Source organism: Schistocerca serialis, chromosome 2 (assembly GCF_023864345.2).
Source record: "Schistocerca serialis cubense isolate TAMUIC-IGC-003099 chromosome 2, iqSchSeri2.2, whole genome shotgun sequence".
NCBI classification, from domain to species: domain Eukaryota; kingdom Metazoa; phylum Arthropoda; class Insecta; order Orthoptera; family Acrididae; genus Schistocerca; species Schistocerca serialis.
In genome coordinates this window covers 774,340,802-774,365,513 of record NC_064639.1, presented here as the reverse complement: position 1 = coordinate 774,365,513, position 24,712 = coordinate 774,340,802, and the positions used below count along the sequence as shown (strand labels likewise).

Below are 24,712 nucleotides of genomic sequence, written 5' to 3'. Positions count from 1 at the left end.
CAGTACCGTATCTCACGTCTCACCTTCATCTACTCCCTTTTCCTTTTCTGCAATAATGTTTCCGTTTTCCTTGTGGTCTCTCCATATATTTGCCTTCTACATTTTAATTTTTCTTTCTTTGCTCAATACTGGCTTGCCATATGAGCACTTAATATTTATAGGTTGCTTCTCTTTTCTTCAAAGGTCCTTTTAATCTTCGTGCGGGCAGAACCTATCTTTCTCTAAAGAATACATTCATCTACAGTTTTGCATTTATCCTCTAGAAATTCCTGATTAGACTTTCTGCCAGTATAATTTTTAAACGGCTGTATTTTCTTTCGATTGCCTTATTGGCAGCATTTTTATATTTACTTCTGTCATGAATAAAATTCAGTATTTCCTGTGATATCCAAGAATTACCTTTTTGCCTATTTGATGCTCTGCTTCCTTCACTATTTCATCTTTCAAACCTGCCCGTTCGTCTTCTACTGTGTTCGCTTCCCCTGTTTCAGTCAAACGTTGCCTGATGCTCCCGCAGAAACTCTCAAAAACCTAAGGTTCTTTTCAGTTTATCTAGCTCTCGCCTACTTAATTTCTTATCTTTGTGTAGTTTCTTAAGTTTTAATTTACACTCCATAAGCAATAAATTATGTTCAGGGTCAGTAACTGCTGCTGGAAACGTCTTAGAGTTTAAAATACGGTTTAGAAGTCACTGTCTTATTATTAAGCATGTTAGTCGGGAAGAGTCTGAAAAGCTTGTAAGGTTGTTACAGGCTAGGTTGTGCTGAGAAATAATTGTCATGAAAAAAATTCGATACGCTGCACCGTTTCAGAATTAATTAGCAATGAAGTGAGCCAACCTTAAAAGATTTTTAGACTGTTTCTGACAACCACATATACGTCTGAAACCTTCCAGTGTCTCCATGTTTCTTCCACGTACACAACGTTCTTACATGATTGTTAAACCAAGTGATAGCAATGATCAAACGGTGTTCTGTGAAAAACTGTGTCAGGTGGTTTCCTCTTTCATTCTTTTCCCCTAGTCCATAGTCTCCTACTATTTTTTACTATTCCTTTTACTGCTATAGAATTCCAATTCCCCGTCACAATTACATTTTCTCTTTCTCACCTATTTCAATAATTTCTTTTATCCCATCATACATTCTTTCAATCCCTTCATCACCTGCGGAACTAGTTGACATACAAACTTGTACTATTCTGTAGCTTACTTTCAGTCTGATGTGTAACCTCCCTACCGATTATGGGATCCAACATTTCACGCTCCGACCCTTAGAATTCCACTTTTTGGTTTCCTTTTGACGATATCCTCCTGAGTAGTCCCCGCCCCGGAGATCTGAATGTGGGACAATTTTACGCCCGTAATACTTTACTCAAGAGGATGTCATGATCATTTACCAAATAAAAGAACTAAGTGCGTCCATGGCAAACGACGGCTGTAATTTTTCTTTGTTTCCCGTTCGCAATACCAGCACAGCAAGACGATAATTGCTGACGTTACCAGATCAATCATCCAGAATGTTGCCCCAGAAACTACAGAAAAGGCTCCTGCCTTTCTACAGGAAGCACATGTTTGTCTAGCTTCTCTACAAATACCTCTCCTTAGTGGTTGCACCTACAATACGGCTGCCTGTATCGTTGAGACACTCACTTCGACAAGGTGCCATTTCAAATTTCAGTGTTATGCGATTACATAAATTTGTGATCGAAACATCGGCAAACAGAGTAACGCAGACCATGATTTGTTCAATGCTCCAGGAAAAGAAATGAAATTCGTTTCACTTTATTTTTTCGAAAGAAAAAATGTGATAAAATGTCTATAGGTGTTCTGTTGGGCTGGGCTGTTTTGAGGGAATAGACCAAACTGCGAGGTCATCGGTCTCATCGGTTTAGGGAAGGACGGGGAAGGAAGTCGGCCGTGCCCTTTCAAAGGAACCATCCCGGCATTTGCCTGGAATGATTTAGGGAAATCACGGAAAACCTAAATCAGGATGGCCGGACGCGGGATTGAACCGTCGTCCTCCCGAATGCGAGTGCGGTGTGCTAACCACTGCGCCACCTCGCTCGGTATATATAGGTGTTCTATTTTCCTGGTATTGCAAAGAGCATCCCATGATATAGCTTATTAACTTAATAACTGGAAAGTTAATCTTTGTCCCATTATTGTATAGAACATCTTCATTTGCACTCAGTGGTATTGTCACCGATAGAATAATGAGTCATACACAACATAAAACTGTGGCACTATAAAGATTGTGATTTGTACGATTATCAGGTGATAAAGAACTTACTTCGGATTAAGATCTAAGATGACCTGTTCTGAAGGTATTATAATTTAATTAGAGATCAAATACAATTTTGTAATTTTCTATAGTTAATTACAATTAAAATCGTGAGTAGAGTCAAGAATATAAAGCCAGAGGGAATCCAGTAGTTGCGAGGGACAAACCAATTCCCTGACGTCTTTTATTCACTTGCTAAATCCATGCAGTCTATAGCTGCTGCTCTTTGATGAACTAGAGGAATATTTTGTGCTACTGGGAATCTGAAATATCTCTGCGAGTTTGGGCGAATCACTCACAACAGGTCTAGGTTGTGATGGAAATCTGGTACTGCACACTTGTAGTAATTTTCATATGTTACAACAATTAAACCGAGAAATGCACAACAGCCCCTGCCGACTGCTGTCTCGACTGTTGCCACGATGATTGTAATAGCAAACAGTCTGTTTCAGAACACTTCGTCTGCTCGTAGCTCTGCCACCAAACGCTAGAGATTTCCCACCAACTAAATTTCGTAATGTTATCCTGTAATACCGGCAACAAGAGTAGCGGTTTAGTTATCGAAAGGAGAGACTGTGCATTGTGAATGAAACTGTTTTATGCGAACGGCAGCAGTTACAGTGTTGCATTGAGAGAGTATCACCGACTGAAAAGTTTGAGGAGAGACCCGAGGTCATTAAATGGTTTAAAGAAGACGATAATAAAATTCGAAAACACGGGTTAGTTTGATGTGGCACCTGGAAGTTATTGCCGAGGTTGCAGTTTCTGTAACTAAGCATGCAGCACGTGCCCTTCCTAGTGTTAATGCTCGTACAGTGTCACGAGAATTGTTCATCTCATGGTCAACAGTACGCTACGTTTTACGGTCTGTATTACACTAGTACCCGAACAAGACCAGAGGTGCAGCAACTGAAACCTGATGATCCACAATAAAGTTCTGAAGTTGCTCTTCGGTTTCTGCAACGGACTGAAGTTGATTACATGTGGTCGGGCAGTATTCTACGCAGTGACGAGACACATGTTACACTAAAGGGTGCAGTGAATAAACAGAACTGCCGAATTTGAGGTACTGTTAAACTGAGTGTTGTGCACGAAGAGCTATAGCACTCGCCTTATGTGACTAAGCACCTTTACACTCGGTTTGTTCTTCTTTGAAGATAATGCAAACAGAGGGCCTGTCATGCGTACAGCGGCGTCTGCACGTTATCGAGACCTTCTTGTACAGCATGTGATTCTTACTTTGGGACGGGGAAACTGTGAAGAAACCACTCTTTCCGTGCAATATGGGGCAATACCTCACGTCTCTCGCCCAGTGAAAGATCTGCTTCATGCAGCCTTCCACGAACGTGTTATCTCTAAAGGCTTTCCGGATGCAAGGCCTGCAAAGGTCACTTGATTTGAAACCATGAGACTTTTGGCTCTGGGGATATCTAAAAGAACGCATTTACTAGGTACACGTTCCATCTCTGCCTGATCGTAGGTCAGTGTACAGGACCACGTTGCTCAGAAGCCATCGGAACTGCTGCGAGCAACTGTAGATCACGTCATTTCGCGGATGCAGCATGTCGTCGAAGACTCCGGTGCTCGTACTGAACAAACTGAGTAAGCGCCGGTTAATCATAAAGTCGACAATATACCACTCTCACTTTTTTGACCTTTCTTGCCCACGTCCAGTTCCTAATCAATTACATATAGAAACACATCTATACGTCTTTCTTGCATTCACAGCGCTAGATTTGCCTCTGGTGACCAAAACTGAAATTAATTTTTTCCAGCGTAAATCGGTTCCGCTTTAATACGTTAGTATATTTACTAAGTTTCACTGCTTAACGATAATTATAGCCCACACGGGAACCCTGGGAGTAGCAGCATTTTAGTTTTAACCATCCGGTATATGATGCACCAAATTCATCTTTCTTTCACTCTGTAAATTCACGACTACAAACTTCACAGATTTGCTGAAAAGTATAAAGAAAAGATCACAATACGTATGTTTATCATAAATTTAAGGTTTTCTACATTAACCAACAGCTGACAGCGGGAAACATTTACTAGTACTAATGTGGTGGCGTTGGGTGGGAAGCAATTACAACTGCTAGTAATCTGTTTGGTGAAACTGCGTTTATGGTTGAATACAGTTTTTTACAAGAAGATATAATTTTATTGTAATCAGCGCCAATGAGACGATTTCATTATAAATTTGTCGCGTTAGTTGTTAAAGTATTTTGTAAGCTATGTCATATATTTAATTACATTCTTGTGCTATTGGTGCCAGTGTATCTCCGCATCTGTAAACCATTTACCAGATAGTGACAGCACCATTACCAGAGTGTTGACCGAAGATGCTGTTGCCAGCAAGACTTGGACATAATTTACAGTTGATGTAATGAACGTCAACTGACTTCTGAATGTGGATAACTGTAGGGTAATATCCATTAAAAAGAACACGGAAGTATACAATTATTAGTAAATTTCTGGAGATCGTCTGATTATTTAAATATTTAAGTGTAACCTTAAGAGTCGATATGATCTGGGTCGAACAGATAAAATCAGCAGTGGTGAAGGTGAATGGAGAACCAAGTTTGTTGGAAGAGTCCTGGGAAAGGAAATTGCAAGCCCGATGCTGCCGTGGCCAGTTCTCGAGCACTGGTTCACCCTTTGGAGTCTTCATCAGGTAGTCATAGCAACAGTTACGGAAACCTGGTAATGAGGCCGTTGCAGATCGGTATGGCCCACATGAAAGTGTAACCGAGCTGCATGGGAAAATTAAATGGAAATTATCGGAAGATAGATGGTGCTGCTAAATCATGAAACCCTGTCGGGTAAATTTAGGGAACTGGTACTCACGTAATACTGTATCACAACTGCGCTTCCAACATCGTCTAACTGGCGTTAAGGATCATGAGAAAAAAGATGAGGGAGAATGTGCGCGTATAGAGCAGATAGTGACTCCTGTATCACACAGTACGTGAATGTAAGAGATGAGGAATTTCCCAATTTAGGAGTTAAGTGTCTTCAGCTACGCATTGCACAGAGGTTGCGGAGTATATATGTAGATGTAATAGAATATGTGACAAAAATAGTACCTAGAAGCAGACATCTGACAAGCAATTCAATCGTTTTACCTGACAATGCTGACTTCTCCCACAGAAGTAATAGTGGACGGTTCATTTATTATTGTCTGTATGCCACATTAAAGGATGGAGAAACGGCGGATGATCTGGAGACTGTGAAAACGAGAGGGAACGCGTGGGCGGCGAAAAAGACGGTGGCGCAGGGAATGATGGACATTGCGCTGCTCACCTCCAACGCCAACCAGCTGCGCTACCTCATCATGTACGGCAAGCAGAGCAGCACCTACGTCATCAGCATCACGCTCATTGCCATCAGCATCTTACTGCAGGTCAGTTGATATTCTCGACATCTACTTCTGTACCACACTATCAAGAGAATCCAGACACACCCGCGTATTGCGGAATTGACCACTAGACAGGCGGACTCGTCTGTATAATAGGAGGCGGGGAGTGTTGCGTTGTTAGCAGGAAAGCAGTAACATCAGAATGGGTAGGTTACGAGCGCTCAGTGACTTTGGTCGTAGACTACTCATTGGATGTCACCTGAGTAACAGATTCATCAAGGGCATTTCAACCTCCCTGAAGTTGCCCAAGTTGACTGTTGGTAATGCGGTAGTGAAGTGAAAAAGCGAAGGAGCAATCGGAGCTAAACCACGTCCAGGCAGACCTCATGTACTGACGGACAGGGACAGCCGAACATTGCGCACGCTGACTGTAAAAAAAATCGCATGAAATCAGCGGAAAGAATCACTCGTGAATGTCTGGAGAACTATATCTGCGGTGATATATAGTGCCAACAACGAAGAATGGAGCAAGCGGTATTGCGGTATGTGGGGCGGAGGGTGTTTAGTAATTATGGTGTGGACACTTTACTGTACTTTACAAAATGTTAATTGAAAAAGGATATGAACACATTTTACGACATGGATTAATGCTTCCAGTACAGGAACAGTTCAGAGACGATGATTATTTGTACCAGAATGACAATCCATTCAGTCATAAAGCATATCTGTGAGCCAGTAGTTTGTGGACAATAACATTCCAGAAATGGATTGGCCTGTCCAGAGTCCCCAGCTGAGCCCACTACGGTATATTTGGGGTGAGTTAGAACATAAACTTCGCACCAGATGCCGGGGTCCAAAACAGTACCTTCCCTGGTTTCGGCTGTCGGGGAATAATCGGCTGCCATTTCTCCATAGTCATTCAGAAACCTCATTGAAATTGTCTCCAGCAAGATTCAAGCTGTCACAAAGGCGAAGGGTGGACACATCCCACATTAATGTCCAGTAATAGATTCCGGATATTTTTGATCAGATAAGTACGTCTGCACTTCGCAAGCCGCTGTGCGGTGTGAGGCGTACAGTACATAGTGCCTTCCACTCCCCTCCTCTTTCCCATCCCATCACCTCCTTTCCAATTTAATTCACTGGAACGCGAACTCTGGGAATCTTGCGAGTATGGTTCCATGCGACGTAAATAGTCTCTCCCACAATAACTCTTACTGCAGTTTGTTGACGATTTCCGTGCCACACTCTTTCCGAGTAAAAAGCCTCTGACGAATCGTGCAGCTCTTCTTTGATGTTTTCCAGCTCTTCCGTTAATTCAAGTTGCTAAGGAACAAATATTGAAGAACTGGTTGAACGAAGGTCTTCCAAGCGATGTTTTCCGCTCATGAATTACACTTTCCCAGAATTTTGTTCTATAAATCTGAGTTTGGGAACTATTTCCCATCCCTAGATTGATGTGGTCGTTTCACATTGAATCACTCTGTATAGAAACTTATAGATACTTGAAGGCTACGTCTAATTACAGTGGTTGTTCTCCGACGGTGCAGAGTAATAATATCGGGGCTTTCGGGCTGCTTGAGCGCATTATATAACGTTCATTTATATTGACGGAAATGGAACACCATCAACACCATGATCGAACACTGTCCAATTGGCTTTAGTATTTTCATGCCTATGGGATATTTAGATTAAAATTTCACCGATATACGAGCTTATTTTCAGTATTTCCAGTTAAAAAAGCCATTCATGTAGATGAAAAATGGTGTGAGAACACGTTGACTACGGGTGCATCCAACAGTTCCTGGGACATTACGAATAGAGGTGGCAACACAGCATAGCCAGAGGACAAGCAAGTGCTGCTTGTTTCAATATGTCGGACTTTGATAAAACTCTAATCATTAAATAAACACACCGACAGCACAGATAGTTGGCTGTAGTGCAATGAATGCAGAACGAATGGTGATGAGATGGACTCGGGACACAGTGTGACAAGATGTGTAGTCACGGGTCCTTCCAGAAGAACTACACCTCGGGAAGATGGTAGTATTGTAAAAGCGTAGACTTTTGCACCGGACTGCATTTTAAATAAAATCCTTCCCGGTTTGTTAAAAAACTAGCAACATTTCGTCTGCTATTGCAACCATTCGTGATCCCTGATGTAGACTGCCTGCAGTAAGAGCTGAAACGTTGGCAGTTTTAGAACATATGACGCGCTGACACATTCAGAAGGATTTTTTGAGGCAGTAAGGGTGTTAGTCTGGCTGTGACCGACAGATAGATGGTAACAGCTGACATTCGGGCAGATGTTTCAGGCAGACTGTCGCCACGAACCGTCTGCCGTCTGAAACAGATTACTGGAAGCTGGGTTGAAATGTCGAACTACCAGGCGTCGTTTACCGCTTACTTAATATCACAGACAACAGAAACCTGCATCATATAGAAGCAGAATCAACTAGGACGCTGAGTGGCATCTCTGATGTTCAGCGACGAGTCTCGCTTCTGTTTGCAGCGATCAGATTGACGCCAACGTGTCCGGAGACGAAATGGTGAAAGGACACAGCAAACAGCGATTCTAGAGTCCCATACCTGCCCAATTCCTGGAATCATGATGTTGGGAGCTACTGGGCATGACAACAGAAGTAATTTGGTGATTGTTGAAAGAAGGCTGAATGCTCGCCACTATGTGGTAAGAATGGTAAACCTTGTTATTATTCCCTCCATGACTACGGTACCAAATGGCATATTCGAGCAGGATAATGCAAGACCCCACGCTGTAGCTCACACCATAGACATCTTGAGGAATGTGCGAATCCTTGACTGATCTGCCCAGCCCCCTCGTTTGCCACCCATCGAGCGATGCTTGTGACGTCTCAGGAAGACCTATAATTTCATACAACCTCTAACCGGCGATCTTCATCAACTGGTAGAACATGCCAAGAAATTCCTCAAGATGGCATGCGGGGGCTTCTTGCTTCCATGCCACAACGTGTAAAAGAGTGTATCTATGCCCCTGGGGCTTACACCTCAGACTGCTGTTGCAGCTCGCTATCAGTTTCGAATGGAATGAAAGTTTAATTAATTAAGACTCGTCACTTTATGAGCATCTCCATAAAGTTTCATAAATATCGTACTGGAGCTTCATGCTGAAACACACTCTACTTCCTCGTCTATATGTTTCGTCTCAGCTGCCGACCTTGACTGCATGCGCTGATCATCTGCAAGCCCCTTCGCATTTCGTAATAAGTTTCTAACACAGCCTTGGGCACAAGTACGTCATCTGCGAATATCCTCAGAGAGCTACAGATATTATCCACCGTTGCATTTATGTACAGGATGATGAAAAAGTATTCCATATTTTGAGAGGTTGTAGTACGGACAAAAATGGACAAAAAAAAGACAGCAATATCAAGTAAACTTGCATAACTCGAGAGATATGAGTTCTTGTTCATCTCCGGTATAGTGAAAAACATCTTTTCCACAGAAATCTCCTTTCTATTATGAACGGTTTACAGCCTGCGGTCAACAGATACGAGTGAAAAATGAGAACACATTTTCCAGCATTAACACGGGAAGACGGTTGCTTCTAGGCTATAACAGAACATCATATACACCATTTCCCGTGTGCAATAACAGGCTTTCGTTATGCTGGTAATTGCAATGATGAAACTACAAGTAAAAGCATTTCGTAAACTTATCAAGACACATACTGGTTCCTTTAGAACTAGTGCATGCGCTGCACTTAGCCAGAACAGCGAATATGGCTTACAATAATGACACTAACAGATGCTTACTGCATGCAGAATTCATGGACAATGACAGAAGAAAGTGTCCTTGTCTGTTTACTCTAGTCCGTCGATCGCTCATAACAGCAAAAAGATTGCAGTAGAAGAGATGTGTTTTACAGTAACAGAGGTGAACAAGTTCTCATAGATCTTTAGCTACGCTTTTTACGGCTCATGTTAACCGGACATACTACCAACTCCCAAAGTATGTAATACTTTTTTCTGCTCTATATATTGTAAATATCAGCGGCCATATAACTCTTGTGTAGGGGTATTCTGGACGCTATCTCTGTCCTGACGAGACTTCCCCATTAGGAACGACATTCTGAGTTCGGCCTGATCTGTTTGCTATACTCTGATGACGTCAGAGACTTTTATTTTGACGATATCCCGTTCCAGAACGCAAACTACTCAGGTTCGGTAACGGGTTTAACAGCTACTGATCCTGTTAACAGTGCTCGACAGCGTGCTTCATCCTCATTGATACTCGAAGTACTTCTAAAGATCGGTCGCCGCTTCTGAGCGAACGCACTGTGCGGCAACAACACGAAGGTTCCGGGTTCCCCTTCAGCCTTCCCCCTCCTTCCACTCCCAGCAACCATCCCTCACAACCACAAACCGCGATAATGACAAGAATGTTTTCTTCTTGAGAGAATGGAGTCTGTTCAGGTTCAAAAGCGCAACTAAGCAGTTACTTCAAATGAAGTAGACGGTCCGGTTTCGAATATTTACATTAACGACAACCAGAACAATGCGAAAGTAACTTGTACCTTCAATACCGGTGCCCAATGACGCCTTAGCATAGCACAATAGAGGATTCTATAGGCAGCTTCGTGTAGTCCACTGGGCATGACGGCAGAGTTAAGTTACACTATCTCAGACGGCAACTACACTCATGCTCATAAATTAAGGATAATTGCAGAATGTGGTGCCACACAACGTGGCATTACACAAAACTGGAGCTAATAGTATAGGCTCATAGGGGACACATACGACACAGATCTGTAAGTCCACGGTATTGGTGATAAGTTGAGAAAACTGTCCCGAAACACATGTGCTACAAAACGCCACTGTTTCCTGCGCATGTACCCCGACATCAGTACGGGATATGATCACCATGACACGTACACAGGCCGCACAACAGGTTGGCATACTCTGGATCAGGTGGTCGAACAACTGCTTGGGTATATCCTCCCATTCTTGCACCAGTGCCTGTCTGAGCTCCTGAAGTGTCATAGGGGTTTGAAGATGTGCAGCGATACGTGGACCGAGAGCATCCCAGACGTGCTTGATGGGGTTTAGATCTGGAGAACAGGCAGGCCACTGCATTCGCCTGATATCTTCTGTTTCAAGGTACTCCTCCACGATGGCAGCTCGGTGGGGCCGTGCGTTATCACCCATCAGGAGGAAGATGGGACCCACTGCACCCCTGAAAAGGCGGACTTACTGGTGCAAAATGACATCCCAATACACTTGACCTGTTACAGTTCCTCTGTCAAAGACATGCAGAGGCGTACGTGCACTAATCATAATCCCAACCCACACCATCAAACCACGACCTCCATACAGTCCCTTTCAAGAACATTAAGGGATTGGTATCAGGTTCCTGGTTCACGCCCGATGAAAACCCGGCGAGAATCACTGTTCAGACTGTACCTGGACTCGTCCGTGAACATAACCTGGAACCACTGATCCAATGACCATGTACTGTGTTCTTGACACCAGGCTTTACGGGCTCTCCTGTGACCAGCGGTCAGTGGAATGCACCTTGCAGGTCTCCGAGCGCATAAACCATGTTTGCTCAGTCGTCTGTAGACCGTGTGTCTGGAGACAACTGTTCCAGTGGCTGCGGTAAGGTCCCGAGCAAGGCTACCTGCAGTGCTCCGTGGCCGTCTGCGGCCACTGATGGTGAAATATCGGTCTTCTTGTGGTGTTTTGCACTGTGGACGTCCCGTACTGTAGCACCTGGACACATTTCCTGTCTGCTGGAATCTTTGCCGGAACTCTGAGATCACACTTTGTGGCACACGGAGGGCCCGTGCTACGACCTGCTGTGTTTGACCAGCCTCCAGTCGCCCTAGTATTCTACCCCTGATAACGTCATCAATATGTGTTGTTTGAGCCATTTTCAACACACAGTCACCATTAGCACGTTTGAAAACGTCTGCACACTTACTCGCTGCACCGTAGTCTGACATGCACCAACACACCTCTGCGTATGTGGACTGCTGCCAGCGCCACTGTGCGACGACCGCAGGTCAAATGCACCGCATTGTCATACCTAGAGGTGGTTTAAACCCGCAAACCGCCCACCAAAAACATTGTTTCTCCATGTATCAGCACTATCCGTAATTTATGAGCATGAGTGTAGTTCATTTCACTGGGCTGCAAGACTTGTGGCGTGGAAAAAAGAGCCTTTCAGCTGCATCTTTGCTCAAAATCAGTGGGCTATTTCACGGTTCCGGACGTAAACAACTGCCGCACTCGTACTCACCCTTGTCAGACATAAATACTTTGTTTGATTCCGTTCAGAGCATCACCAGCGCTTGTTGATTTACTCATCTTCAATAAAAGTGTCTTTACTATTTACGTCCCTTTTTCGTTAAACAATAAACATTTTAAAAGATTACGCACACTTGATACTACTGGAAGTGATCACCCTGCACATTAACCCCCACAGAACATCTCACAGCTGCACATACACCCCCACCCCCCCCACTCCCCTCGAAACACTGATAACCTATCCACGAGTGCTTCACGCCAGCTGGAGTACCCGCCGGGAATATATTGATATACAAATTGGAAGCCATCCGCTAACTTTTGAACTGATGACAGCTCTCATTGCCTTCTCCCTCTTGCAACACACCTTGTCAAACGCCATGTCCACTCATCTCAACCAATTCCTTCTTTCCTCATCGCACACAGTGACACAATGATCTCCTTCTCCGTGAGTCTCCGCATATTGACTGTTGCTTTCTCCAAACACACGGCCGAGACACACATACATACACACATCCAGAAACCCACCCACCCGCCCTCTCATCCATCCACCCACCCACCCACCACCCACCCATCCACCAACCACCTAGCCACACACAAACATACACACACATGCAAATACGGAGACACACCAGAAGCCTAATAAAAGCAAAACAAGAAAAAAAAACTGATACAGGCAAAAAATGTGTCATTTTCGGTACTACACTACCTATAATCTCCTCTAAATACCTTACACCGCCTTACTGATAAGCATCTCTATCTCAACTATCCACTTCTGCACAATAATCATCATTTATTTAACAATCTAAGCTAATCGCTTCGCATCCCGCATCTCACATATTTTTCGATCCTTGACTACAACATTCATTTTCATCACCGATTTCCCGTATTTCGCTAATGAAGTGGCACACCTGTCTCACCTCTTGCTTCTGGTGTCCAGAACCTAGACCACATAACACGAACAGATCACACTGCAAGACATCATACAAATACTACAAAATAAACGAAACACTGCTCCTGGTCACGACTGTATTACCTATTGGCACATGAAAGAATGTGTAAATTCTTTGCTAGAAATCCTTGCCAATGTGATCCCTCATACAGTCGACTATACTGTGAAAAACTTCTCATAGTGCATTCTTCCTTAAATCCAACCTCCCAGCGACGTGTCCTCCTACCGACCCATCAACCTCACCTTCATGTTCATCAAGATTTTCGAATCCATCCATTATCAACACGTTCATAAACACCTAAACCAGCACCTAACAGTCCTTATCAACCAAGCTCGTTTTCATCCCAACTTCGCTCTGACGACCAGCTCCTCTAACTTAGTCAGCTCGTATCCCATCAACTGCATAATCGTTAATCTGCCATCCTTGTATTCCTTGACCATGAGAAAGCATATATACTTGTATGGCACCCAACAAACGTCAGCCATCTGCTCTTTCTACAAACTGTGTTCGCCTTGTAACCATAAACAACACTAATTCTAGTTCCTTCCACCCCAATGCAGATGTGCCTTAAAGCTCTGTGTTCTCTGCTCCTGTACGTCCTCCTACTGATGGGCATATATTAACCTAACCTAACCTAACCTAACCTAACGATCCCTGCAAATCTATCTCAACCATTTTACCTTCTGGTGCAACTATTGGCTCCTCAAGCTCACCCCTTCCAAGATATAGGCAGTAGTTATAGAACGAAAAACCAGCACCTTCCACTCCCATGATTTATACCTCATAATTTAGGACCGCACTGTACGATTAACTGACATACTAAAACACTCTGCACTAATCCCCGTCTGTGCACTAACTTAGAAATTGCATCTACTAACCACCTAATTGAAAGACCTAAATAGACTGAAGCCACTAGGCGATTAAACATGAGGAATGCATCTCTCCACCATTCAAAGCCTTGATCCGACCAGTTCCCAATCCAGAGTCACCTGAACTTATGCTCCACCAAAATTATGCCACTCTCTTCAAATTATTGGACGACATGTACTGCACTTTGCCTTCCATATCAACCCACCATCCCCATGTAAAACTTCCGAGTTTTCCCTCTCACACACAACACTTTCGGATTTCCTCTATATCCCGCAAACTTGATACCAAGTAGCCAACCGATTCATCCCTAGTTGTCAATCCTTGTCCTCTGCTGCGCTCCAGCATTACACCTACACACTCGCCACATCGTGTCCCGACGAAACTTTGACGACAACTCCTACCTGACCATGAAATCCGCCCCAGTATCACTTTAACAAAATACTGTCCTTACATGTCCCTGTCGGGCTTCCGTCCCACCGCCCCCACTCCTCGCCCCTCCCACTTTCCTCCGTCCTTCAAAAATGTTCAAATTCTTACAACAGCCTCACAGTAAATTTACTCACTAATGAAATTTGTTCTCAACAACACGGACCAGTTTAAAAACAACAGTGATATTCATGATTATAATACTAGAAAAAAGAAAGACTTAGACTGTCCTTTACTCAACCTATCTTTGGCACAGAGAGGGGTAAAATATGGTGCTATAAAAATTTTCGACTAATTACCAGATGAAATAAAATGTCGGACAGACAGCAGTAATAGCTTCAAAAATAAATTGAAATCATATCTCCTTGGCAACTCCTTCTATACCATAGATGAATTCTTGAATAGGAATAAATAAATCTATAAATACAGTACATGTGTTATTTTGTGCCATTTAAGAGAATGGGGTAAATAATAGAAATATTAATCTTTAACTCTGTATTTTAATATATATATATATATAATGGCACAAAATACATGTACTGTATTTATAGATTTATTTATTCCTATTCAAGAATTCATCTATTATATAGAAGGAGTTGTCAACTAACTGTGTGTGAATTCCTAAGAGACAAACTGCAGAGGTCATCGGTCCCTGGACTTACACACTACTTAAACTAACTTAATCTAAGAACAGCACACACACCCATGCCCGAGGGGAGGACTCGAACCTCTGGCGGGAGGAGCTGCATCCTTTTCCAAACGCTTGGCTCTGGGTCCTCAATTCCTCAGTCCCAGACACTATTCAAAAACATTTTCCTCTAACAGTCCTCCTCACCTACTGCTCTTGCAACTTCAGTAAAGTGTTCTATTTTATAAAGAGCATCGTCAATTAACTGTATTTTTAAGAAAAAAAAAGCTATTTTACTTCAAATCTTAAATATGCAAATACCTGTTTTAATAATTTTAAAAATGTACATATTTTATACTTTTAAATATCTTAGAAACAATGTTTGTCTATTTTATTACTGTTCTTAGCTGAAATCGGGAGTAGACCGCCGCCAGCCCATATTCGCCATGACTGGAGACGGAGTGAAATGACAACAAAGGGAAAATTTCTTTGATATTGCAGCAACCGAAATGACATTTTGCGGCCTATGACGAAAACGGAAGGCAGAAGTTAAATGCTTCTTTTCTTTCAGGTGGCGTCGGCCGGGATGGCCGAGCGGTTCTAGGCGCTACAGTCTGAAACCGCGCGACCGCTACGGTCACAGGTTCGAATCCTGCCTCGGCCATGGATGTGTGTGATGTCCTTGCGTTAGTTAGGTTTAAGTAGCTCTAAGTTCTAGGGGACTGATGACCTCAGAAGTTAAGTCCAGTAGTGCTCAGAGCCATTTGAACCACTTTTTTCAGGTGGCCGTGGGCGTGGTGCTCATCTTCAAGGGCAAGTCCGACTTGAAGGGCGAGGAGAAGAAAGCGCACGCCAATAAACTCAACAACTACGTGGTGGTGGGCGTCTTTCTGGTCACCATCATCAACGTGTTCGCAGCGTCCTTCAGCGACGTCTCGCCCGCGCCAGCTTCCCCTTAGTCTTCTATAGTGTCCACTTAACCTTGTAACGTACACGACAGGCAGTCACGCAATGCCACCAATGTCAGCTCCAGACCTTGTTGTACAGTCGTACTTGTGTGCGTGTCATGTGCCTTAGTGCCTGAGCAATTTTTTACATTCCTTATAAAGAAGCTGTTGTCTTTATTCTTCGAAAGTGACTGAGAAAAGTGAAACAGTGGTTTAGACAATGGACTCGTACGCTGGTTGATTGCGTTTCAAATCCCGTTATGGACATCTTCATTTAGGTTTCCTGCGAATGGCGGGATGATTGTTTCAATAGGGGTGTGGCTGATTGCATTGTTTCCGACTGAGTTTGTCATCTTTCTCGAATGACGGTTACAAGACGTTAGCTCTAGCCCTAGTTTAACATAAAATTTACCATTGTGCGCTGATCTGGGTTGGTAGAATTATCACCACTATTAGACGGTCGTGAGAATACACACAAAGGCTTGCGGATGCCATAAACCAGATAGTATTCCCTATTCTGAACCCATCATTCCGTAAGGTTGCATCTTTGGCTGGGCGTCCCAGTAAGGAACCGGCTGAAAGTTTTCCACACTAAGGAAATGTATATTAGCTATTCGATTTCAGTGATTTCCAAAAGTAGGCGACGTACTGCTTTGTGCGTTGGCGCCCAAGCTGTGTGTGGCGTGGATCTGTTGTCCTCTTCTTATGCTTGGCTATGCGTACGTTCGTATGCACTCCCCAGGTACTGAACGGAAGTATGATTGGGTTTAACGTCTCGTCGACAGTGCAGTCATTACAGACGGAGCACAAGCTCTCATTGCGAAACGATGGAGAGGTAATCGGTCGCGCTCTTTTGAAAGGAACCATCCCGGCATTTTCCCGGAGAGATTTAGGGAAATCACGGAAAACCTAAATGTGGATGACCGGACGGGGATTTGAATCGTCGCTCTCCCGAATGCGAGTCCAGAGTGCCTGCCCCTGGTACAAGGGGGGAAAGCAGTTGTCTTCCTCCTCTTCGCCTTAATACGTGACCATAGTGTTCTGTGTTGCTTAGGTTACGGCTGTGTGGTCAGATATTACTGAACCACCTCTCATGATCAACTTACCCAACGTGCTTTTGTGTTGAACACTTGACGGTTACCTTCAACTGTTAAAATTATTTATTCAGAGGCAACAATGATGTCTTTTGAAAAGTTTTATATGACTGTGAACTGCATCCAAGAAAAATTAATCAATATTTTGATATGTGGGAAAAATCACCAGAATTTTTCTCGTTGATTCTGGGAAGATATACGATCATTGCTGATTATTGTACTGCGACCATTTATTTATCTGTAAACACTGAAGAGTGTGTGAGTTCAGTGTTGAATTTATACTTAATTCTGTAAATAGGTTGTTACCAAAATAAACAACAAAACATAAGGTACATTTTTATTTAGTGAGAATCCTAAATATCAAAAAAGTATTTAATTTGTACTCCTATCGAACACATTATTAAATTTATTCATGTAATTTAATTATTACCAGACATTTCCAGCATATTTCGCGCTTCATCAGGCATTTTTACTGCATACTTATGAAAACCAAACTTGCTGAAATGATCTAAAATTAACTATTTAATAATTTATAAACTATGTTGTATTCTTGATGCAGTCGCCTTTTTGAGAAAATTGGGTGTGGAGATGGTGGGGGGTGAGAGACATGATAGTGACATAGACTGTTGCTGTCGTAATACTAGACTGCATCTTGTTGACTGTATTGTGAAACTGATCTTTGGTACTGCTACTGAGATACGCTAATGGAAGATAATTGCTCGGTCATAAAGATTGCAGCACATGTGCAAGGTGACAATAATTGAATTATATGAAGTAAAATCGTCATGACTTCTGAACGGTTTGCGTTATGACGTTCAAACTGCACGGTTGGCCACGGGGCATGATGGGAATTAGTATGCTCATGTGTGGTTTGGTTTAGCGATGAAGCCCACTTTCATTTGGATGAGTTCGTCAATAAGCAAAATTGGCACATTTCGGGGACTAACAATTCGCATTTCACGATCGAGAAGTCTCTTCAACCTCAACTGGTGATTGTGTGGTGTGCAGTGTCCAGTCACGGAATAATCGATGAGATATTCCCTGATGGCACGGTGACTACCGAACGGTACGTGAAGGTATTGTAAGACGATTTCATCCCCATTATCCAAAAACGAAGCACCAATTTAATAAAGAAGTGAGAATGGCGGGTGAAGACTGAATGATTTGAGTTTCTTTCAAGGCATTTGGACTTGAGGCTTAGAAAACTGGAGGCTACGTCTGGTGCCCGAGCAATGGGCTTCTGTCGTACAAACGTTTCCCAGTTTTTTGACTTTCTGGTAGGAATTCTTGACAAGTACAAGCTGTCTGCAGATCAGATTTATAAGTGCGACGAGACTGGAATATGTGTCAACCCAAAGGGGCGTTCAAAGAAAACTGCATCCTCAGAAAAGCGTCAAGAAGGCATTCTTACGTTATCAGAGAGGGGAGGAGCAGTAACAGAATGAATATGCGTTTCAGCTGCCAGTGCCCACGTGCCTCATATGCCGATCTTCCCCAGGAAAAGGATTCAGAAGGAGCTGGGTCCTTCTGTAGGTGGTTAGGCAGAATGCAGTGAATCAGGCTGGATGAACACCAAGAGTTTTACCAAGTAGTTCGAGAAATTCGTAGTGTTTTCCAGATGAAGCCAAACAAAATGTGGTGCTATTGATTCCAGATGGCCACTCAACGCACACAAGGAATCACCATGTCATTGATCTGGCGAGAGAACATGGTGTGGCTGTATATTATGTCTTCCACCATCTCTTTTCATAGGCTGCAGCTCCTTGATGTGTCTCAAATGGAGCCACTTAGTTCATGCTATGCGCAAGAAACTCAGAAGTGGCTCAGAACACATTCTGGAAAAGTTATCACACTTTGGCAAGTACAATCTCTTTCTGGCTTAGCGCTTAAAAATACTGCGACTATGATATCTACAGTTAAAGGGCTTGAGGCCAAAGGAATATGGACTTTCGACATGAGTGTCTTCACTAAAGCAGACTTCTTATCATTAGCGAATAGCTGAGTGACCTATGGAAGCCAAGACGCCAAGTCCATCAACTTAGTCGGTCGCAGATCCTGCAGTGACTCCTGTTTCTGATGATTTGCCGAAGCAGAGCTAACCACAAGACAGAAGTAGGGCAGTTTGAAGAAGCAGCTTCCCATTCCAGTTCCTCAACATTTCCCCATGTTTCTCAAGAAGACCTTGTTGTCATTTTAAATGTTGATGCGAAAGTAAGGAGAGTTAAAAAAAAAAAAAGGAAAGGAAGGTCGTGCTGTGATTATGATGTCTCCCTACAAGAATGAACTTCATGCAAGGAAAGGCTCAAAAGAGACAAAAAATCATTCCTGAGAAAAGGAAAAGGAACACGATAAATGCAAGTAAGAATAAAACAAAAGTGGAGAGCCAGGACTGACCATCAGTGTCTTTACTGCATCTGTGAATTTTATGTCTAGAGTAAAACATTCTGCCAATTATAAACTCTCAACGCTTACTGCTTGTTTCCCCGTCTGTGCGCCTTCAGATACGATTTCTTTGCGATATTGCCGTGCCTGTGTTAATCTTATTTCGATGCGAAGTTCCTTTGGACGTGCACGGATAGCAAAATGGTAAGGCGACCGCTCGCGATGAACGGGAAAGCCGGCTTCGAGTCCCCGTCCCACACAAATTCTCATTATCGTCATTCCATTCTACAGCTGATGGTTGTCCTTATTCGCAATTACGAACTCATTTAATGTATATGATTTCTTTGTTTCACTGTTTAATGAGTGTACATTAAATGCCACGCAAATATTGTTTTAGTTTTTCTTTTGGCATTTTAATGTTAGTGTTACCGTTCTTCCGGGTTCCCCTGCTACCAATGAGATTGCTACGATGTACCCTCCGTCATGCACCGAAAAGAGTTTTGAGTAATATGTACATAGATGTAAAAGCTGTCAAGTCGTAGCAGAGCGGACGAGAGTGGCACTACTACAAATGCCTCTCCACGGAAGATCCAAGAGCAAGCTCAGCGTATAAAATGACTTTTATCTTAATAATATGAATATTTATATATGTGTTTGGAGAGAGAGAGAGAGATTGATTTTTGATTGAGATTTTTACTTTAAGTCGTAACTGGTACCTGAATTTTGGTTGCTGCCTCCTTGAATGATCAGCTTCTACACCAGTTGGTGACGTATTATAATTTGGACGAAGTTACTGTTCTTTAAGGTTTAAAAAATACGACTCTGTTAGTTACTTGGCCGTATTGCGGATGGCTTTGAGCCCAAGGTTTCGTAGCTTTTCATACCTAAGGGACCACTGTTGTAAGTAAATAAGATCAAACAGCAATCTTACGTGAGAAAAGGAGATTGCTTGGCACGCAAACTTCCTTCAAACTACACGTCCTGCTACATCAAAATTGGTCAGTGAAGTTTAGCACCATACTATTGTTCAAGAACATAATCCAATGAAGCTCACCTTCTTTTCGAAAAACAAGATATTTCTATTCTTCACTTCCAGAAAATTTGTATACATAAATGTTTGGCAACTTTTACACACAATTTACTCGGTTTTATCACGAAAATATCAGTTTTCATTAAATGTAACAATACGTTCTGGGCGACGGCCTAGCAACACGCCCTCTTTCCACAAGATACAGATTAACAATCATCTTTTTTTTAATAAATCAATTGACTTTTTTTTTAGAGTCCATACTCAAAGATTCTCTAATACTATCGTTGCGGGGATTGCGTGCTGAAGAGTTTCTTACTGTCCAGCTGCGCTTCACTTCAAGTACTTTTTGAATCACATTTGCATTTACGGTATTTACATACATTACTGAGCTTCTCAGAATAAAATCAGGCACAAATTAGTTAAAAAAAAAAAAGCAGTGAGGCACACATAACATTACAAGCGCGAGACTCAAGTCGAGTGACGTACTATGTCTGCAGATAGGGGGGGGGGGGGGGGAGGACACTTCGCTTGAATATTGCTGCAGCGGTAGTCACCACGTTCAAAGTCCGCGAAATCTCGGTGGTAGGGAGCAAGGGGCCCGGTACTTCTATGCAGCTGAATTTCGTCACGTCTCAAGTGAAGTACCCGGTTCTCAGTTCCCCATGCACGTGACTTCTAGCTGTGTCTTCACATCGTGACGTCACTACCTGTACACGAATTAATACCGCATTGTCTCACACTGGTTCGTACTGTGGCGAGAGCCTCTAAGTGCTATCTTCTTTTTAGTCCATGAAAGACCATGCTAAAGTAAGATAAAAGGAAATGTTCTCCTTTCATAAATGGAAATATTTTAAGATTAATACTTTGAGTATTTTTGATTTGTCTATGTAAAAACTACAAATATGTATTTATTTCCACATACACGTTCCGTTTTATTGGATTAAAATTTTGTACGTGGTTCGGAATGAAACGCATCTATAATTCTACTTTTGTTGTAGAGCACTAGATGGTACTTTTAGTTATTGAAGTGTGATTATTTCGCTTACTGCATTTTTGTCTGTTTTCTGCTTACATTCGTAAGCGTCGTCTGATTAAATATTTGTCTTTGGCACTAATCGTTTTAATATATTTCTCACATGTCATTATTGCAGTACTCGCAATTCCTAACACAACACCAAACTAAATATTGCCCTACTTTTCCACAGAATTTTCGACGTCTGTGTGCTTTTGTGTGTGTTATTTTCTCAACGCACAACAGGTACTGAACAACTTTTTAAGTCACAATAAAAGCCAAATCTAATAGATAAGTCGGCAACACTACATACACAAACATTCACCGACTTGCGTTTCGTCAGAGAAACGTGAACAAATAGTTCTGTGCAGCTGTGGTGCAATATGTAGTTGCAGTAAATGGATAGTGCTCAAAAAGTTATGTGATAACTGATCAAAATGGCGAAGGCCAAAGAGAAGTATACTTGGCAAATGTACATAGAATCGACACTTCCTGATGCAAGCAGAGAACAGACGAAAATGCAGTAAGTAAAAAGAGGCACACTTCAGTAGCTAATTAAAGGATAGGTTTATAGATTTACAAAATGGCTCTGAGCACTATGGGACTTAACATCTGAGGTCATCGGTCCCCTAGACTTAGAACACCTAACTAACCTAAGGACATCACACACATCCTTGCCCGAGGCAGGATTCGAACCTGCGACCGTAGCTGTCGCGCGGTTCCGGACTGAAGCGTCTAGAACCGCTCGGACACCGCGGCCGGCATAGATTTACAATCAGACGAAAACTGTAAATATACCTACTCCTTTGCAGATCACTGACGATGTATAAATCTAATGACATGAAAGTCGTAAGGATAGCTAAAGACTGATTTTTAGTAGTTGCGAAGATGGATGCAAAATACTTCAAGTAGTAAAAGAAATTATGGGCATCATAGCCAGTGAAATAAAGATATTTAAGAGTAATTATAGTGTAGTGAAGTACATAAAATTGATTACGACAGGCCGTGATTTATTCATTGTGTTTATGCGGTTCCTTATCTAAGTTCTTTACAACATCGGATCAAGCACCAAACATTTTACAAAATAGACATGAATACATTTGCGTGATAATTAATGGAAATAGTTGGCTCCTATCGCATCTTTGGTTTATAATAGCCATAACCAAAGTGAAAATATAAGGACAAGAAAAATAGAAAAAGAAAAAAAGAGGAGTAGAAAGAGAACAAGAGGGGAGGACGTTAAGTGTGCTTAAGACTACATATTGTATTGTATAAAGGCTCAATGCTAAATTAGATCTGTGTCCAAGAGCTGTAGCCTTCATTCCTTGTGCTGGGAGCACTACTTTTAACGCCGGAAGAATTTTGAGGAGCGTTGACATTAATAAGTGTTCCGTCGACCTGCTAAGATTAGGGTGCTACTTGACTGTGTCATGGATGATTCGGGGCTTACGAAGCCTAATATATACAAAAGTCCGCGTCAGTACCGGAAGACCTACATCGGCTGCTCGGTTCGCACAGTTCAGCATATGTGCATGGAACATGGCCCCCACATAGGACTACCTTAGATGTATATTGAAGGTGAAGGGGGGGGGGGGGGGAGGGCTAGAAAAGAAAGGAATTACTGATGTCAGTTGGATAGGGACATTACGCAGAATCAGCGGCGACCAGTGAAAATGTGTACTGCACCGGGATTAGAACCCAGGATTGCCTGCTTATGAGGCATGAGCTTTAACCACTGCTCCATCCGGGGCAGAGTGTTGGCGCCACTGGGCGGATATTCTCAGCACGCCTCACGGCCGAACCTCATTCCCACCGAGCGCCACCTATCCTCACTCCCTTTCCATTTCTCCCATGCTCGCTACTCTGAGATTCCCATGGGAGGTCGGACGTACTTGTACATGCGCGCTGAAGGAGGTGGATCCATTGCCCATCTAGGCGAATCACCACGCTTTCATATAACTGATTCACCTAGATGGGCAATGGCTCCACCTTATTCAGTGCGGATGTACAAGTACGTCCGACCTTCCATGGGAATCTCAGAGTAGCGAGCACGGAGAAAATGAACAAGAACTGCGGATAGGTGCCGCCCGCTGGGAACGAGGCTCGGCCGTGAAGCGTGCCGACATGATCCAGGCGGTGCTGATAACACTGCATCCAGAATGGCGCTGTGGTTATTGCGCCTGCCTACTAAGCAGGAGATCTCGGCTTCGAATCCCAACCCGCTAATCGTTTTCACTTGTCGCCGCTAATTGCAGGTAATGTCCCGATGCAGCTGACATCAGTAATTCCTTCCCTTTTACGACGCGTCGAGGCGTGTTTTCTTTAGCAAGGTCCGTTTGAACATAAGTACACAACGAAAGGTTATTGCAAAAAAATAAATTTATTTTCAGAAAGTACATATTTCACCCTATTTTTCGACATACTTGCCAAGTTTTTTGAAACACTTATGGTACCTCTCAACCAATTTTAAAAATCCCTCTTCATAAAAACTTGCCGCCTGCTCCGATAACCAGAAGTTCACTGCCGTTTTCACGTCGTCGTTATCACTGAAACGCTTGCCACTGAGGTGTTGTTTGAGGTGGAGCAACATATGGTAATCGCTCGGTAAGATCAGGACTGTAGGGTGGGTAGTTCAAAAAATGGTTCAAATGGCTCTGAGCACTATGGGACTTAACAGCTGTGGTCATCAGTCCCCTAGAACTTAGAACTACTTAAACCTAACTAACCTAAGGACATCACACACATCCATGCCCGAGGCAGGATTCGAACCTGCGACCGTAGCAGTCGCGCGGTTCCGGACTGCGCGCCTAGAACCGCGAGACCACCGCAGCCGGCGGGTGGGTAGTCTAAAACTTCCCAGCCAAAACTGTCCAATATATCGCGGGTCTGAACTGCAGTGTGAGGTCTTGCATTCTCATGGAGAAGGACAATTCTCTTTGTCAGCATGCCGCATCTTTTGTTTTGAATCGCTCTGCGTAGCTGTCTCAGGGTTTGGCTGTATGATTCTGCATTGATAGTGGTTCCTCGTTGCATAAAGTCGACCAACAAAATACCATGCCTATCCCAAATAACCGACGCCATGATTTTGCGCTGGGACACAGTCGGTTTGGCCTTCACCTTTACAGGCGAGTGTGTGTGTCTCCATTCCATGCTCTGTTGATTCGATTTGGGCGTGAAATGCGAAACCCAAGTTTCGTCTTCAGTTACGATGTGACTCAAGAAGCCGTCACCTTCTTCGTGAAAACGAGTCAAGAACTTCATCGCACACTCAAATCTTTGTTTTTTGTGGTCCTCTATTAGGAGTTTTGGGACCCAACGGGAGCCCGGCAGCACGGGACCCAACTTTAGGTGTCCAGAAACAACGTTGTAAGGCACTGATCTCGACACGTCAGTAAATTCGTTTGAGAGACCTGTCATTGTGATGCGCCTGTTCTCACGAATCCTCGCTT

The 24,712-nt window shown here is 43.1% G+C and overlaps 1 protein-coding gene across 2 annotated transcripts in view; it reads left to right on the top strand.

Annotated features, from left to right (window-relative positions):
* The window catches only part of LOC126455699 (ninjurin-1-like), a 31,110-nt gene extending 13,943 nt beyond the window's left edge, over positions 1-17,167 (top strand). For both annotated transcript variants that reach the window (XM_050091468.1, XM_050091467.1), the window contains exons 3-4: positions 5,479-5,682; positions 15,581-17,167. In XM_050091468.1, the coding sequence (XP_049947425.1) occupies positions 5,479-5,682; positions 15,581-15,757 (381 nt within the window). In that variant the 3' untranslated portion in view covers positions 15,758-17,167. The remainder of the gene's footprint in view (positions 1-5,478; positions 5,683-15,580) is intronic.
* The last annotated feature ends 7,545 nt before the right edge of the window (positions 17,168-24,712 follow it).